The sequence below is a fragment of the Mastigoproctus giganteus genome, chromosome 3 (genome assembly GCF_048544385.1).
Source record: "Mastigoproctus giganteus isolate SK-2022 chromosome 3, ASM4854438v1, whole genome shotgun sequence".
Classification (NCBI taxonomy): domain Eukaryota; kingdom Metazoa; phylum Arthropoda; class Arachnida; order Uropygi; family Thelyphonidae; genus Mastigoproctus; species Mastigoproctus giganteus.
In genome coordinates, this window is record NC_143577.1 from 854994 (window position 1) to 870911 (window position 15918).

Genomic DNA, 15918 nt, shown 5'->3' on the forward strand with positions numbered 1-15918 from the left:
TTCAACAGTTTCTCCTCCACTTTACTCCCAGTTATTTCAAGATTCTGTAACTTACTGCTAGAGTTGAATACACCTCTGGCATTCCCCTCGCTGAATAACTCCTCATGTGTGAATGTCGATGCAAAATATTCATTTAGTTTGTTAGCCACCAGAGCAGGATCATCAACACTTGACCCATCAATATCAAGTGGACCAATCTGATTCATCCCTTTCCTTCTAGAGTTTACATAAGTAAAGAACTCTTTGCTGTTTTTCTTTGCATCCCTTGCCAAGGATTTCTCGTAATCTGCCTTCGCCTGCCTAACCTCCTTTGTAACTTGGTTGCATATCAACTTGTATCTATCATAGGCTTCTGTGTCATGTGTTAATTTGTAAGTATCCCATGCATTTTTCTTCTCTGCCATATGCCTCATTAGTTCATCTGACATCCATTTTGGCCTAAACCTTGAACAATATTTCTTAGTTGGTATGTAAAGCCTAGTAACTTCCAAGATAAGTTCTTTGAATGCTTCCCATTTTGAATTTGCTGTTGGTAACATCATCAGTTGGTCCCACTGTATAGAATTTAAATACTGTCTCAGTCCATCGTAGTCGCCTTTACGGAAGCAATAACCCTTCCCTTTACCCCTAATGGTAGTTACCTCTTTGAGTAAATCCCACTTCAGCACACTGTGATCACTGCCACCTAGTGGTTCATTTATCTGCAGATTCTTAATGCATGAAGAATCACTGCTGATAATCAAATCAAGAGTATTACTCCCTCTAGTTGCCTCCCGAACATGCTGATGTAGAAAACAATCATCCAATAAATCCACAAAAGCCCTGCTAGTGTGTGAGTATTCAGCCCCCAAATTCCAGTCAATATCTGGGAAATTAAAATCTCCCATTATAAGACACTCTGATTTACTGGCCCACTCTATTTCCCTGTACAGTTCCTTATTATACTCATCAGAGTCATTAGGCCTATAGCACACTCCTACTCTCAATTTTGACCTCCCAATGTTTATGTCACACCAAACTGACTCCACACTGCACTGTCCAGCGATGTCGACTGGCTTCACTTCCTTGGTTTTTATGTGTTTCTTAACTAATAGCATAACACCTCCCCCCTTCCTATCCTGTCTATCCTTTCTGTAGACGTTGTACTCCCCAAATTGCAGTTCCGCATCCCTTATATCTGTGTGACACCACGTCTCTGATATCCCAACAATATCTGCCTTCGATGTTTTGAGCAATACCTCAAATTCATCAAATTTATTTACTAAACTCCTAGCATTGGTGTACACGCAAGTATACCTGCACCTGTTTCTATTCTTAGCTACCCTAACACAACCCATGTGTTTACTTGTACCACAATGGCTCCCAGCAGTCTCTGAAATACCATGCATCTTGTTTTTCAGGCTTCTGCTCATTCTAATAGAAGCAGTGCAAGAATCTCTTTCACCTCTGCCAGTGGCTACTGTCAATCTATTGGTCTTTGTCTCCCCCCAAGCTAGCAGTTTTCCGACCCACCTAACACTGCCTCGATAGCATCAGCAAATATTCTTGCACCCTTTCTATTTAAGTGTATCCTATCCCTGTAGAAGCAATCTCTCCTGTTAACAAGTACAGTCCAGGCTGAAAAAAATTCTACCCCTTGAGCCTTGCACAATCTTTCCAGGGCCGAATTGATCAACAAGGCTCTCATCATATACTCCCTCCTATCGTGTCTGGGCAGAATTGCAGACACTTTCAAATTCAACCCTAATTCTCGGCTTTTGTTCAACAGTGACCTGTACTTGTTAAGTAATTCTGCCGGTCTCCTACTCTTAATATTATTAGTGCCAACGTGTACAACTATATCACCTTTTGTGCCCTTAAAAGATGATATTCGCTCTACAACGTCATCAACCTTTGTCCCTGGCAGACATACCCTGGTCCTGTTCCACCTATCTTTTTTACAAAGCATGTTCCCCGTTTCCCTGACAATAGAGTCACAAACAACTACTAGTTCCTTCGGGACCAGCGCATTCTGCCTTGGGGGTTGTCTCTGTGTCACGCGATGCCCAAGTGCAAGCTCTGGCGTTGATGTGGGCAGCTGAGAGCTTGATGGGCCCCTCAATTTAGTTTCTTCGAGGGCATCCACCCTGTCCTTCAAGCTCTCATATAGGCCCAAAAGAACGCCGAGTTGTTGCCTGATATCGATACACTCCTTGCATCGCGCACACACAAAGACATCCCCCTTGGCAGTATCATGTTCCGTACCCGATTGCTCTGCAAACATCAAGCAAACAGTGCATTTTATAAGGCTGTGAGTCAGAGGACAACTGCCCCCCTCAGTTCTGCTCTGAGCCACAGCACTTCCATTAGCTTGAGCCTTTTGCTTTGCTGCTCTGGTCTGAGTCATGATTCTATTAATTTATTAATTAATTATGTTATGTTATTAATTATATTACGTTTGTAATCTAAGTCGTTATATGTATTTATTTAAACGTACAATTTAACTGCTAACGAAGTTCAACTAACGCTATTTAGTACGGTATATAACCTACGGTATATCTAGTACGGTATCACAATGGCGGGAAAGTTAATAACGGTAGCGGTAGTTACGAACACGTGGAAACCCTTACCGATACTTTTACAAGGCCGAGTAAAGAATAAATACACAAAATTAATCAAAAAATCACAAAATAATGTTATACTACTAAATTTAAATCAAAAGTTTTAGAAAAACAATAATTTTAAATCAATAAATAAGAAAAATCCACTTAGCGGCTTGGAACACGACCGTCACTAGTAGCCTCAATATACCATCATCAATATCATTTATAAATACAGAAAACAATAATGGACCCAACACTGAGCCCTGAGGGACTCCACTAATAACATTAGTCCACGACGAGCGGTGTCCACTGATTACCACTCTCTGTCTTCTTCCCCTCAACGACCCCTTTATCGATAGCAGCAATTTGCCGGCAATGCCACACTGCCCCACTTTGTGCAGCAGTCTTCCATGTGCAACAGTATCAAAAGCCTTTCTAAGATCCAAGTATATAATATCAAAGTTATTCCCTGCATCCAGTTCTTTTGTGACTGCATCATAGTATCCAATCAAATTGGTCAGGCAAGACTTCCCCTTAACAAAACCATGCTGTGTCCGAGCTACAACTGAAGTCTAGATGATCCTGCAGTGCTTCTTTAACCAGTGCCTCCATTAATTTTCCTGGAACGGAAGGTAAACTCACAGGTCTATAATTACTTATGTCAGCCTTTCATCCTCCTTTGTGAATTGGGGCCACACTTGCACATTTCCAGTCTGTGGGTACCTCCCCTGAGTCCAAGGAAGCTCTCATAATTATGGCTAAGGGTTTGCTTACTTCCTTTGCTGCCTCCTTTAATATAACTGGATAGATCGCATTCACCCCAGGTGCCTTTCTTGTGTTTATCTTTAACAATTTCTCCTCCACTTTACTCTCAGTTATTACAAGATTCTCTAGCTTACTGCCAGAGTTGAATACACCTCTGGCATTCCCCTCACTGAATAACTGCTCATGTGTGAATGTCGATGCAAAATATTCATTTAGTTTGTTAGCTACCTGAGCAGGATCATCAACAGTTGACCCATCAATATCAAGTGGACCAATCTGATTCATCCCCTTCCTTCTAGAGTTTACATAAGTAAAGAACTCTTTGCTGTTTTTCTTTGCATCCCTTGCCAAAGATTTCTCATAATCTGCCTTCGCCTGCCTAACCTCCTTTGTAACTTGGTTGCATATCAACTTGTATCTATCATAGGCTTCTGTGTCATGTGTTAATTTGTAAGTATCTCATGCATTTTTCTTCTCTGCCATATGCCTCATTAGTTCATCTGACATCCATTTTGGCCTAAACCTTGAACAATATTTCTTAGTTGGTATGTAAAGCCTAGTAGCTTCCAAGATAAGTTCTTTGAATGCTTCCCATTTTGAATTTGCTGTTGGTAACATCATCAGTTGGTCCCACTGTATAGAATTTAAATACTGTCTCAGTCCATCGTAGTCGCCTTTACGGAAGCAATAACCCTTCCCTTTACCCCTAATGGTAGTTACCTCTTTGAGTAAATCCCACTTCAGCACACTGTGATCACTGCCACCTAGTGGTTCATGTACCTGCAGATTCTTAATGCATGAAGAATCACTACTGATAATCAAATCAAGAGTATTACTCCCTCTAGTTGCCTCCCGTACATGCTGATGTAGAAAACAATCATCCAATAAATCCATAAAAGCCTTGCTAGTGTGTGAGTGACCAGCCCCCAAATTCCAGTCAATATATTAAAGGGGACTACAGAAATGTAAAGCATGTGTTAAAAGATCAGGTATGACCAGTATAAATGGGATGACTGCCTACTTCAAAATTATGAAATTCCTTCTGGTTTTTCAAAGTGGTTGCACTAGGTTCTCTTTCTTTCTCTGCCTCTCAAACAGCCAGGCAGTAAATGAACAGTACAGAAGAAGAGAGATCAGTTTGCCAAAATTGATTGGCCTGCTTAGCACCCACAATCCTTCGATTCTGAGAAACGAAGGTTTGCCTCCATCACTACATATCAAGCTGGATATGTAGTGATGGAGATATGGCTAAATACTTTCTTGAAGCATTGTAACCTCAGGTGACACACCCTCAAGCATATACAATCTATGTTACCAAAGATTGTCTGATTTAAAAGTGAGAGGTGGCTTATTTATTGTTCTATAACTTAAACCAACATTGACTGGAAGATAGAATGACTGATGCTGAGTTAATGCCTGGCAGTTTTGCCTTGCAGTGAATGGCTTTCTTTCTTGGTAACATTGAGTGAAATTACAAATTTTTTGAAAAGTTGATTGAAAATTATAAAAATATAAAATGCAGAATGTCAATAAAGATACATTAATGGTACCTCACTTGGATTTTTTCAGGCCAAATTTGGGCAATGTTAGTAAAGCATGGGGAGAGATTCCACCAGGACATGTAGTCAATGGAGAAAAGAAATTAAAGAAACTGTGATGGATGACTATATCTGGTTCTTGATTTGAGATGGTTGCACTCACCACAAAAGACGAAGACATTCGAATATAAATTTTTAAGGAAATTTTCTTGATTAACCTGGGAGTTTCTTTTTTAGTTTGTTTTTTTACTTGTAGCAAAGATGAATACTCTGTTGTTATGTAGAAGTTAAACATTGTTCATAGATCTGATATAATATTATTACGTATTTAATTTTCTTTAATTTCTGGACAAACCATTGATGCTATTCTGATTTTGAATAAATTTTAGTCGTATTCAGAATCAGCATTCCCAGATCATATATAAATACAAAGAAATTTTGTTACAGTGTTCTTGATATATATATATATATATTCAATGTTTTGTTGTTTTTTATTCCTTAGTGGCACTCTCTAACTTCTTAAAATTATACAAAAGGTGCCTGGCCAGCCAAAGAATGGTTGGTAGTACAATCATTTAGTAAAATTTATCACCATATTAAAAAAAAAATTATAAATATCAATTATTACATTTATTCACTACTTGAAAATTAATGGAGAAATTATTCAAAGCAAAGCTCAAGGCGAAGCTATAAGATGATTATGTATATTGTGTAGGCTTTACAAGGTTTATAACTTAAAAGTAGAATGAGAATGATCTTATTGAATAAACAAAAGAAAAGTGAAAGCATACCTGGTTACAATTGATTTCATCTGAAGTTCTTTTTCCTCCTGATGTTTGAATACTTTTTGTTCTTCTTGTTCAAGATGAAGCTGCCATTCCTTCAGTACCTGTTCTTTAGAAACTTCTTGTTGCCGTAATCTTTCTTCTGTATTCTGTAGCTGGGCCTGCAACTGCTGAGTCATTATCCTCAGTTCTTCCAGTTGCTCCTCACACTACACAAACAAAGATTGTGTCACAAGTCAAACAACATTAATCTTAAAAATGCAGAACTTGGGCCACTGACATGTAACATGCTATGTGATTGGCAGAAATGCATGCATCATGCACAGTCCTATGAAATTAGTCATAAAGGACCCACCTCCTCCACTGTTTTCTGTGGAACAAATACAGATATGCAACTAGAATGTTCAGAATGCATTTTGTGAAGAGAAACATTGCGTTGCTGCTCTCTCTCATTGGATCTGTCAAAAAATATATAATTGCATTATTGTTTTTCCAAGCTTAACTTGATAGCAAGATTTACAATAAATGTGGGTGAATCATGTGCGAAAGTACACAGTAATTTCAGTGAGGTTTTTTTTTTCATATTTTCTTGTTTTTTAGTATTTTAAAACTTCCTTGCAGGCAAACTGATGCAAGGAAGCTAGGCTTATTTAGCATTAGCCTTAAAAACAGTCACCTAATTTCATCCTTTAAGAATCTGTTATGGGAATGAAGCTAGTTAAACTTTTCAAATAGTAATTAACAGATAGTGCTTTCACTCTTAATTGTCGATAATCTGTTTTATCTTAAATTAACCAGCAACATGGACATTCAGTCTAATCCCTTATTGAATAAATAAATAAATTTCTATTTATTATTAACTTTTTATTTATTGATTATTTATTTATTAATAAATTTTCATTTGTTTGTTTATTTTATTTATTTTTTTTTATGTATAAATTATTCATACAATCACCATGGACAGAGGAGTGTACAAACTATTCAGATGCTTCATTGCAGCAAATAAATTAGTGCAACAGTTAAAAATGAGCTGTGCACTTTTTGTGGCAGGATATGAACTCAGGTCTCCCAATGCATATACTTTTGTCTGAATATGTTACCCAAAGACCACACCAACCCTTGAAATTAAGACTGGCATGGGAGGAGTTCATCCGAAGATTCAGTAATGTTATCTAAGTAACAGATTAGAAAAATATATTAACTGATAAGATAAAGAATAAAATAAATATCAGAACACTGGGCCCAACTAACCCAGTGTTCTCATATCTGCAAACTTCCCTTATAGGGAAATTTGTAAATATTAGTAATTTGCCCATGACATGCTGGATCACATGTGATTGACATATAGAAAGGCTTCAATCTCTGTGGAATTAAAAGTGTACCAATGAAAAGGGAGGTGCCACCAACAACCTCATGGGAGACATGATTATAGTTGCTCTGACTGTGGGAGCATTGTTACAGTCAATAATAACAAGTTTAGTTGGAGAAGATACTCCATGACTAGGGCCACAGATGCCTGGCCCAATGCATACACCAAAATCAGACGGTAACATTGCAGATAACCATCAAAACTTTTAACACCATTAACTCGAGTACAACACATCTTTTTCATTTACATCTAAATTGTAAAATTGTAAATTTAGATGAAAATGAAAAAGATGTAAATAATTGCAAAACTAAATAACATAGTGCACTTATCTTTAAAGAATGCAATAGGTGATATTGTTTTGCACATGGGCACTAATGATATTAAGAGTAGGAGATGTGAGGATTTAATTAACAAGTACACGACAATGTTGGGAAAAAGTCATGAGTTAGGATTAAATCTGAAAGTGTCTGCAGTCCTGCCCAGACATGAGAGATACATGTCCAGAGCCTTGTCAATCAGTTTGGCCCTAAAGAGATTGCAAGGCTTATGGAGTAGAATTTTTCTCAGTTTGGTCTATGCTTGTTGACAGGAGAGATTGTTTTTACAGGAATGGGATACATTTAAACAGAAGAATATTCACTGATGCTATTGACACAGTATTAGGTGGGTCAAAAAATGCTATCTCGGGGGGGGGGGGGGGTTACAAAGACTAACACATAACTAGAGCTCAGGCAGAGGTGAAAGTGATTCTAACACTTCTTCTATTGGGAGGCCATGCAAGAGCCTAGTGAGCGAGGTGCCAGGAATTTCAAGCCCTGCTGTGAGTCGTCACGGAACAAGTAAATACATGGGCTGTATTAAGAGTGATTCAGATTAAGAACAAGTGTGTGTGTGTGTGTGTGTGTGTGTGTGTGTGTGTGTGTGTGTGTGTGTGTGTGTGTGTGTGTGTGTGTGTGTGTGTGTGTGTGTTATTTGGTTTTTAGGAGCATTAGCAACTAAGGCCATATTGCTCCGGGAAATACGGTGGTCATTCTCTGACCTTTCCTCATCCTCCGTATTTGGTGGTGACGGGCTCGAACCCCGGTCTAATCAAGAAGTGTGTGCTACGCACTGCTACTCCTTCCCACCTGGCTACGGAGGCACCCATGTGTGTGTGTGTGTGTGTGTGTGTGTGTGTACTTGCTATTTGCATGTGCAAGAAGAATTGTAAATAAATTTGAATTTGAAGTACTGATTAAATCATGAAATGCAGACATTGTGTGGATATCACTGATGCAGTGTCACTCAGACATAACTCATGCGGAATTTGAATATGAGAAGTACAATGTGCACAGAAGGGAGAGGAGGGCGGGGTTATGCTCTTAACTAAGAAGCATACCAAATCTAAGGCAGTGCATCCAGCCAGTGCAACGTTGAGTTCGTTTGGTGTGACAACCACTGTGAAAATGAGGATAGGAGTGTGTTATAGGCCCTGACTTGATGAGTATACCAAACAGCTATACAAAGAAATAATGTACTAATGTAAAATTTAAATAAAAACAACTACTGTGAAGGGTAAAGGGAATGGTTTTTCCTTCTGTAAGGGTAACTATAGGAACTTTGCCAGCAGGGACAAGAAAGTGGTTATCCGTTATATAAGTAATGGTTAGGCCACATTTGAAAGGAAATTTTGGTATACAAGTCTGGAGGCCTCATTTTAGGAATGATGTAGATTGGTGGGAACAGATCTACATTATTCCTCAATTTGAATTTATGCCCTTGCAGAGGACAACATGACTGGTGAAGCAAATGAAAGGGTGGTCCTACCACAATAGGCTTCAGTTCTGGAAATTGCAGTATCTTCAAACGGTGCACCTGGAAAGTGATCTGATCGAAGTTAGCATTAGCATTAGTAGAGACATATGATGCAAGAAAGCAAGCTTATGCAGCATTAGCCAAAAAAAAAAAAAAAAAAAAACTTCCACTTCATCCCTCCGTTCGTTCGAAATACCTGTCCAGCTGAGCCTTAAATTTATTTAGGCTATCAACTTCCACAACAAGGGTTGGAAGTCTGTTCCACCAACCAACCAAACCACCTGCTGGCCAAAGGCAAATTTAAGCACATCTATCCTACAGCTGTCTTTCCTCAATTTGAATTTGAATTTATGCCCTCCCAGGTGATTATTCTGTTAGCAAGAGGCAGAATCCCATCAGCACTGAGCATGCTCAAACCATTCAAGGCTTTATACACCTCTATCAGATCACCTAGCCGGTGCCTAGTCTCCAGACACTGTAATTTGCAAATCTTATGCCTTTCTTCGTAAGAGCAACCCTTTGTTTCATTCACTAATCTTGTTGCCCTTCTCTGTACTCGTTCCAGCAGCTCTACATCCTTCTTGAAATGAGGCCTAGAGACCAGTATACAGTACTCTAGGTGTGGCCTGACCATTGCCTTATACAAGGGAATAATCACCTCCTTATCCCTGCTAGAAAAATTCCTGTATATCATTGATAAGACACCATGAGCTACTCTTGCAGCTCATCTGCACTGCTCAGAGAACTTCATATCTGCCTGTACAATTACCCTCAGGTCCTTTGCATTCTCTACCACTGTCAGTGTAGTACCCCAGAGTTGATATGTTGCTCTGGGGTTGCTGTTTCCCATATGTAGTACTTTACATTTGTCAATGTTAAACTTCATTTGCCACCTCTCAGCCCATCTGCTCAACCTTTCCAGATCCTGTTTCAGCAGCGTACTGTCAGTAGTGTCCTTAATAACTCTTCCAAACTTTGTATCCTCTGCAAACTTGGACATTAAGCATGATATACCATCATCAATATCATTTATAAATACAGACAACAATGGTCCCAACACTGAACCATGAGGGACTCCACTAATAACATTAGTCCAAGATGAGCAGTGTCCATTGATTACCACTCTCTGTCTCTCTCCCTCAACCATCCCTTTATCCATAGCAGCAATTTGCCTCCAATGCCAGACTGCTCCAATTTGTGCAGCAGTCTTCCATGTGCAACAGTATCAAAAGCCTTTCTAAGATCCAAATATATAATATCAAATTTATTCCCTGCATTCTGTTCTTTTGTGACTGCATCATAGTATCCAATCAGATTGGTCAGGCAAGACTTTCCCTTAACAAAACCATGCTGTGTCCGAGCTACAACTGAAGTCTAGATGATCCTGCAGTGCTTCTTTAACCAGTGCCTCCATTAATTTTCCTGGAACGGATGGTAAACTCACAGGTCTATAATTACTTGTGTCAGCCTTTCATCCTCCTTTGTGAACTGGGGTCACATTTGCACATCTCCAGTCTATTGGTACCTCCCCTGAGTCCAAGGAAGCTCTCATAATTATGGCTAAGGGTTTGCCTACTTCCTTTGCTGCCTCCTTTAACATAACTGGATAACTCCCATCCACCCCAGGTGCCTTTCTTGTATTTACTTCAACAATTTCTCCTCCACTTTACTATCAGTTATTACAAGATTATCTAGCTTACTTCCAGAGTTGAATACACCTCTGGCATTCCCCTCGCTGAATAACTCCTCATGTGTGAATGTCGATGCAAAATATTCATTTAGTTTATTAGTTACCTGAGCAGGATCATCAACAGTTGAACCATCGATATCAACTGGACCAATCTGATTTATCCTCTTCCTTCTAGAGTTTACATAAGTAAAGAAGAACTGTTTTCTGTTTTTCTTTGCATCCCTTGCCAAAAATTTCTTGTAATCTGCCTAACCTGGTTACAGATCAACTTATATCTATCATAGGCTTCTGTGTCAAAAGTTCTTAAGGCTTTGAATGGATTGAAGTAAGCTCAATGCTGATGTGATTCTTCCTCTTTCTCAGACCACACACTTGATTTTTAGAAATTAAAATTGAGGAAGGACAGTTGCAGAATAGATCTGTGGAACTTTTCTTTTAGCCAGTGAGTGGTTGATTGCCAGAACAAAATTCACTCTTTTGTGGAAGTTCATAGCTTAAATAAATTTAAGAAGTTGACAAACTGTTTCAGGGAATGGATGTGTGAGATGGGAAGTGTTTTTTTTTGCTGTTGCTCTTCAAGATTGCTTTCTTGAATCATATGCCACCACTAGTGCTAATGCTAAAGAGCAGTCTGTAAAAGTTTCAAAGAAGGTAATGCAATTAGTGATGAGATGCATATATGCTAATGCATCAATTTTATAAAACCAGGCAAACTTCTCACCTCATCAGGAGATCCTTCCCAATCATAACTCATTAGGTGTATTCATGAGCTATGACTGGGAAGGGTGCAATCAAATAAAAATCAATAGAAGAATCTTCCAATTGTCTTGCTGAAACACTAAGGCAGTTGGCTGTTGATAGAGCTTCCATGGTAACCCGAATTGTCCTCTCCCCCCACAATTTGGCATGGTTCAATCCAACTGTAAAAAGGGATTTTCTCAAAAAAAGAAAAGCATACCTCCCGACTAGAAGATTACATAATGCACAAGAGGCGCCTCCATAGCCAGGTGGGCAGGAGCAGCAGTGTGTAGCATACGCTTCTTGATTAGACCGGGGTTCAGGCCTGTGACCACCAAATACGGAGGATGCGGAAAGGTCAGGGAATGACCACTGCATATCTCTAGAGCAATATGGCCTTAGTTGCTAATGCTCCTAAAAACCAAATAACAAACAAACAATGCACAAGAAAGGGAGAGCTAATTTCCTCAGGAGTAAAAGAGGAACAGTAAAACGTGATTTACTTCAAACTGTGTTGATGAAAGTGAACTTATAAAAACAGCACTGAAGCTTTGAAATGAATGAATAAATGTTCCAAGAATGGTTTCAGGTGACATTTGATCAGGGCAGTCATTCCATAGCCAATTTACATCTCCCGAACATAGCTGAGAAAAAAAATAAATAGCATTAGCAGAGGCATATGATGCAAGAAAGCAAGCTTATGCAGCATCAGCCAAAAAAAAAAAAAAAACTGCTCCCATTTCACCCCTCCGTTCGTTCCAAATATCTGTCCAGCCTCAGCCTTAAATTTATTTAGGCTATCAACTTCTGCAACAAGGGATGGAAGTCTGTTCCACCAACCAACTACCTGCTGGCTAAAGGCAAACTTCTGCATATCTATCCTACATCTGTTTTTCCTCGATTTGAATTTATGCCCTCTCAGGCGATTATTCTGAGCAAGAGGAAGAATCAAATCAGCATTGAGCATTCTCAAACCATTCAAGGCTCAAACCATACACCTCAATCAGATCACCTCACAGGTGCTTAGTCTCCAGACACTGTAATTTGCAAAAATTAAGCCTTTCTTTGTAAGAACAACCCTTTGTTCCATTCACTAATCTTGTTGCCCATCTCTGTACTTTTTCCAACAACTCTACATCCTTCTTAAAATGAGGTCTCCAGACCTGTATACCATACTCAAGATGTGGCCTGACCATTGCCTTATACAAGGGGATAATCACCTCCTTATCCCTGCTAGAAAAATTCCTGTACAGTAATACCCCGACTTACGCTACCCCGACTTACGCGAACTCGGAGTTACGCGGTTCTTGATTTTTTCGTTTGGCAACGCTGCCGCCCACTATCTTCAAGGTCGTTTTTTATATGTTATCGATATACGGTGCGACGGCGGAGATTGAGAGCGAAAGATGAACAAAATTCAACTTTGCTGCTTTTATGTTTTTTATATCAGTGAAGGGGAAACACATTTCACCATAATAACGTAAAAACCAACACAATTCCAGCTATCGGTATAATCGCAAATGCAATTAGATCGAGTTTACTACCAGTTTATAACAGATTTCACTAGCAGAAACGCAACTGGATTTTTATTGTTTTATGGTAGTAACCCCTAGAAATGTGAGGTGTTAATAGTGTATCTCTGCCTTTATGGTGTTGTTTATTCAGTTGCTACATGCGCGCAGCTTTGTTTATGTGTATCAAGCGTGCCACCTCGTTTTGTAATTGTGCTTTATTCCCTAAAAATGAGTAAAATACTTAAAAGGTGTGAAAAGGAAGCGTACTGGTGAAGACACTGCAGATTCAGAGAGAAAAAGAAAAGCAATTATCGATAAACAGAGGCGGACTGGATCAAAAATTCTTACCCGGCAAAATTTGTAGTGGCCTCACACTATGGTTTATGGCCAAAATCACACTGGCCCACCGGGGTTTCCCCGGTAAGGCTTATGGCCAGTCCGCCTCTGTCGATAGAGAAAAAATATGAAATTGTGAAACGCTTTGAGCGAAATGAAAGACTATGTGATATTGCACGTGCTACAGGCCTAAATGAAGCAACGGCGAAAAGCACATGACAATTGCAAACTTGACAGGTTGAAAATTGAAAAGGGCTCAATTGTAAAGGGCTTAAAAATTTTAGAAAACAGACTCCAACGAAGAACGCGTTATAGCTACAAAGCAAGGAATAAAAAAAATTATTAGCTTGCTACGAAGAAATTCTGCGTGAAAAAAAGAACGCGCTGTGTCGTCAGACGAATTTGTTAGATTTTATGAAGCCATCGACATCGAAATAACTTTTTAACGTAAGTCATTTGTTTTTTTAATACATATTTTGTATTAATATGTATAAAGAACTGCAATTTTATTAATATTTTTCTTCTAAACTAGTGTTTTTGTTGGTCCTTGGTCCCAATTAAGCAAAATTTATATGTATTTATATGCAAAGTTGTACCCCGACTTACGCGAATTCGACTTACGCGATTTTCGTCGGACCCACCTATCGCGTAACTTCGGGGTATTACTGTATATCATTGACAAGACACCATGAGCTATTCTTGCAGAGCATCTGCACTGCTCAGAAGACTCTACCACTGGCAGTGTAGTAACACAGAGTTTATACATTACTCTGGGGTTACTGCTTTCCATATGTAGTACTTTACATTTGTCAATGTTAAACTTCATTTGCCACCTCTCAGCCCTTCTGCTCAACTTTTCTATATCCTGTTGCAGCAGAGTACTGTCATTAGTGTCCTTAACAACCCTGCCAACCTTCGTATCGTCTGCAAACTTGGACATTAAGCTTGATATACCATCATCAATATCGTTTATAAATACAGAAAACAACAATGGACCCAACACTGAACCCTGAGGAACTCCACTAATAACATTATTCCACGACGAGCGGTGTCCATTGATTACCACTCTCTGTCTTCTCTCACTCAACCATCCCTTTATCCATAGCAGCAATTTCCCTCCAATACCACACTGTTCCAATTTGTTCATAAAGAGAAGACCCTCTTTATGAACAATTAGGATTACTCGTGAGAGCCTTAAGGAAATTATTGGCCAAAATTAGACCACAGTAGGACCAAATGGTTCCCCACAATTTTTGATAAAAGTATGCAGGAAAGAATCAAGGATGAAATCCTTGATTCTTTCCTGTATCTCTCTAATCACGTCTCGGAAGAGGCAATCACACCAAAGATTTGGGATCATTACTGCTTGTGCTCAAATCAAAGAACCCAAAGGTACCCAAGGACTTCCAACCAAAATCTTTAAAAGGGTGCAGAAGAAGGCTGCACCCTTTTAAAGATTTTTGTAAAGGCAATATAGTTTGATCTTGTTCAGCACTGCTTCAGTCACAGGCCTTCCCACTTGCACATGGTTGTTCAGGGAATATCCACCATCATCAACTTGCTTGACTCCTTTGCCAAGAACCCAGCATACACTCAATAGTAAAGCACAGTCAGACATCCTCTTCCTGGATATAAAAGTAGCCTGTGATAGCTTGGCTTTACCTGCTTTACTACATATACTCAGAAGATACTTTAACATAGAGAGGAAAGTATTGGAGGTCATTAATGTGATCATTATGCCTAGGCACCTCTCAGTCACCCATAAAAATCTCCAAGCATCATATACAATTGACAGAGCGGTATCTCAAGGAGAAGGGGCCCTCTCAGCGACCCTATTTGCAGCAGCACTGGAACCTTTTTTTTAGTCCTATCTCCCACTTCACTTCTAATGAAGATGACAAATCTTTTCATAATCTCAAAAGATGCTAAGCAGATTCCGTACATGCAGAAAAGTGCAAATCATCAAATACAGTTGCTTCTGAATTATTTAACCCCATTTGGCCTCAAGCTTAACTCAACCAAATCTACTCCACTGGTAGTGACAAAAAAAGAAAGAAAAACAACATTGACATCCAAATAGGAGGCACTCTAGTGAATAAAGGTTCCTCCCACTTAGACCTGGGCATTATATGGCACAAAGGATTAACCATTGGAAGGCACTTTAACTACTTAAAGTGTCTTCCAATATACTGATATACATAGTGCATCAATATATCCAAAGATGCTTCTTTCTGCTGTATGCCTTCATAATGTGGTCCTCCACCCCACAAGCACAGCTCAGCAGATACAATGGGCTAGGATACTGGATCATGCAGTGGGTAAACTGGTTAACGGGATGACTGTTTACAATCTCTGGGTTAATTCTCTATTCCAACCTCGGTCTAACCCCATGGAAAATACAGATTTAGCAGAAAATCTCTGCCTGCTAGCAAAACTTATCACAGGGATCATGGATAGATGTATCCTCAGTTTCAAGTATTATTGGATGCAGAGGCCAAGCGAGCTGAGAACCAGTATGCAAGAGACTTCCACCACTCTGGACCACTGTGAAACAATTTAGTGTGTCTCAAAAACATGTTCCCATCCAACACAACTGGCCTCTTCAATGCACTCAACACAGATCCCTACAAATTTTGTAAAGAGTACAGCTACATGAAAGATGCAATTAAGAAAACTTACCAATTCATTGAGATATAGGCAGCAACCACTGACCATGTTGGACAAGAGCGAAGTAACAACCAGTTTATCATAACAAAGTGGTATCCTCCTGCTAAAATTCCAACAAGCATGCCTTGCATCCTCAAAAG

General features: G+C 39.3%; 2 protein-coding genes across 6 annotated transcripts in view; one reads left to right on the forward strand and one right to left on the reverse strand.

Moving 5' to 3' along the window:
• Positions 1 to 5136, forward strand: part of LOC150087600 (uncharacterized) — a 268271-nt gene extending 263135 nt beyond the window's left edge. For all 3 annotated transcript variants that reach the window (XM_090369160.1, XM_090369161.1, XM_090369163.1), the window contains one exon: positions 4917 to 5136. Coding sequence is in view for 1 of the 3 variants with exons in the window: in XM_090369161.1 (XP_090225287.1) it covers positions 4917 to 4937 (21 nt within the window). In the remaining 2 variants the exon portion in view is untranslated. The remainder of the gene's footprint in view (positions 1 to 4916) is intronic.
• LOC150087601 (ras GTPase-activating protein nGAP-like) overlaps positions 1 to 15918 on the reverse strand; it is a 604257-nt gene that overhangs the window by 19076 nt on the left and 569263 nt on the right. For 2 of the 3 annotated variants that reach the window (XM_090369157.1, XM_090369158.1), the window contains exons 23-24: positions 6026 to 6128; positions 5677 to 5879 (exon numbers count right to left, since the gene is read on the reverse strand). The exons of the other annotated variant lie outside the window; for it this stretch is intronic. In XM_090369157.1, the coding sequence (XP_090225283.1) occupies positions 5677 to 5879; positions 6026 to 6128 (306 nt within the window). The remainder of the gene's footprint in view (positions 1 to 5676; positions 5880 to 6025; positions 6129 to 15918) is intronic. 3 annotated transcript variants of the gene reach the window in all.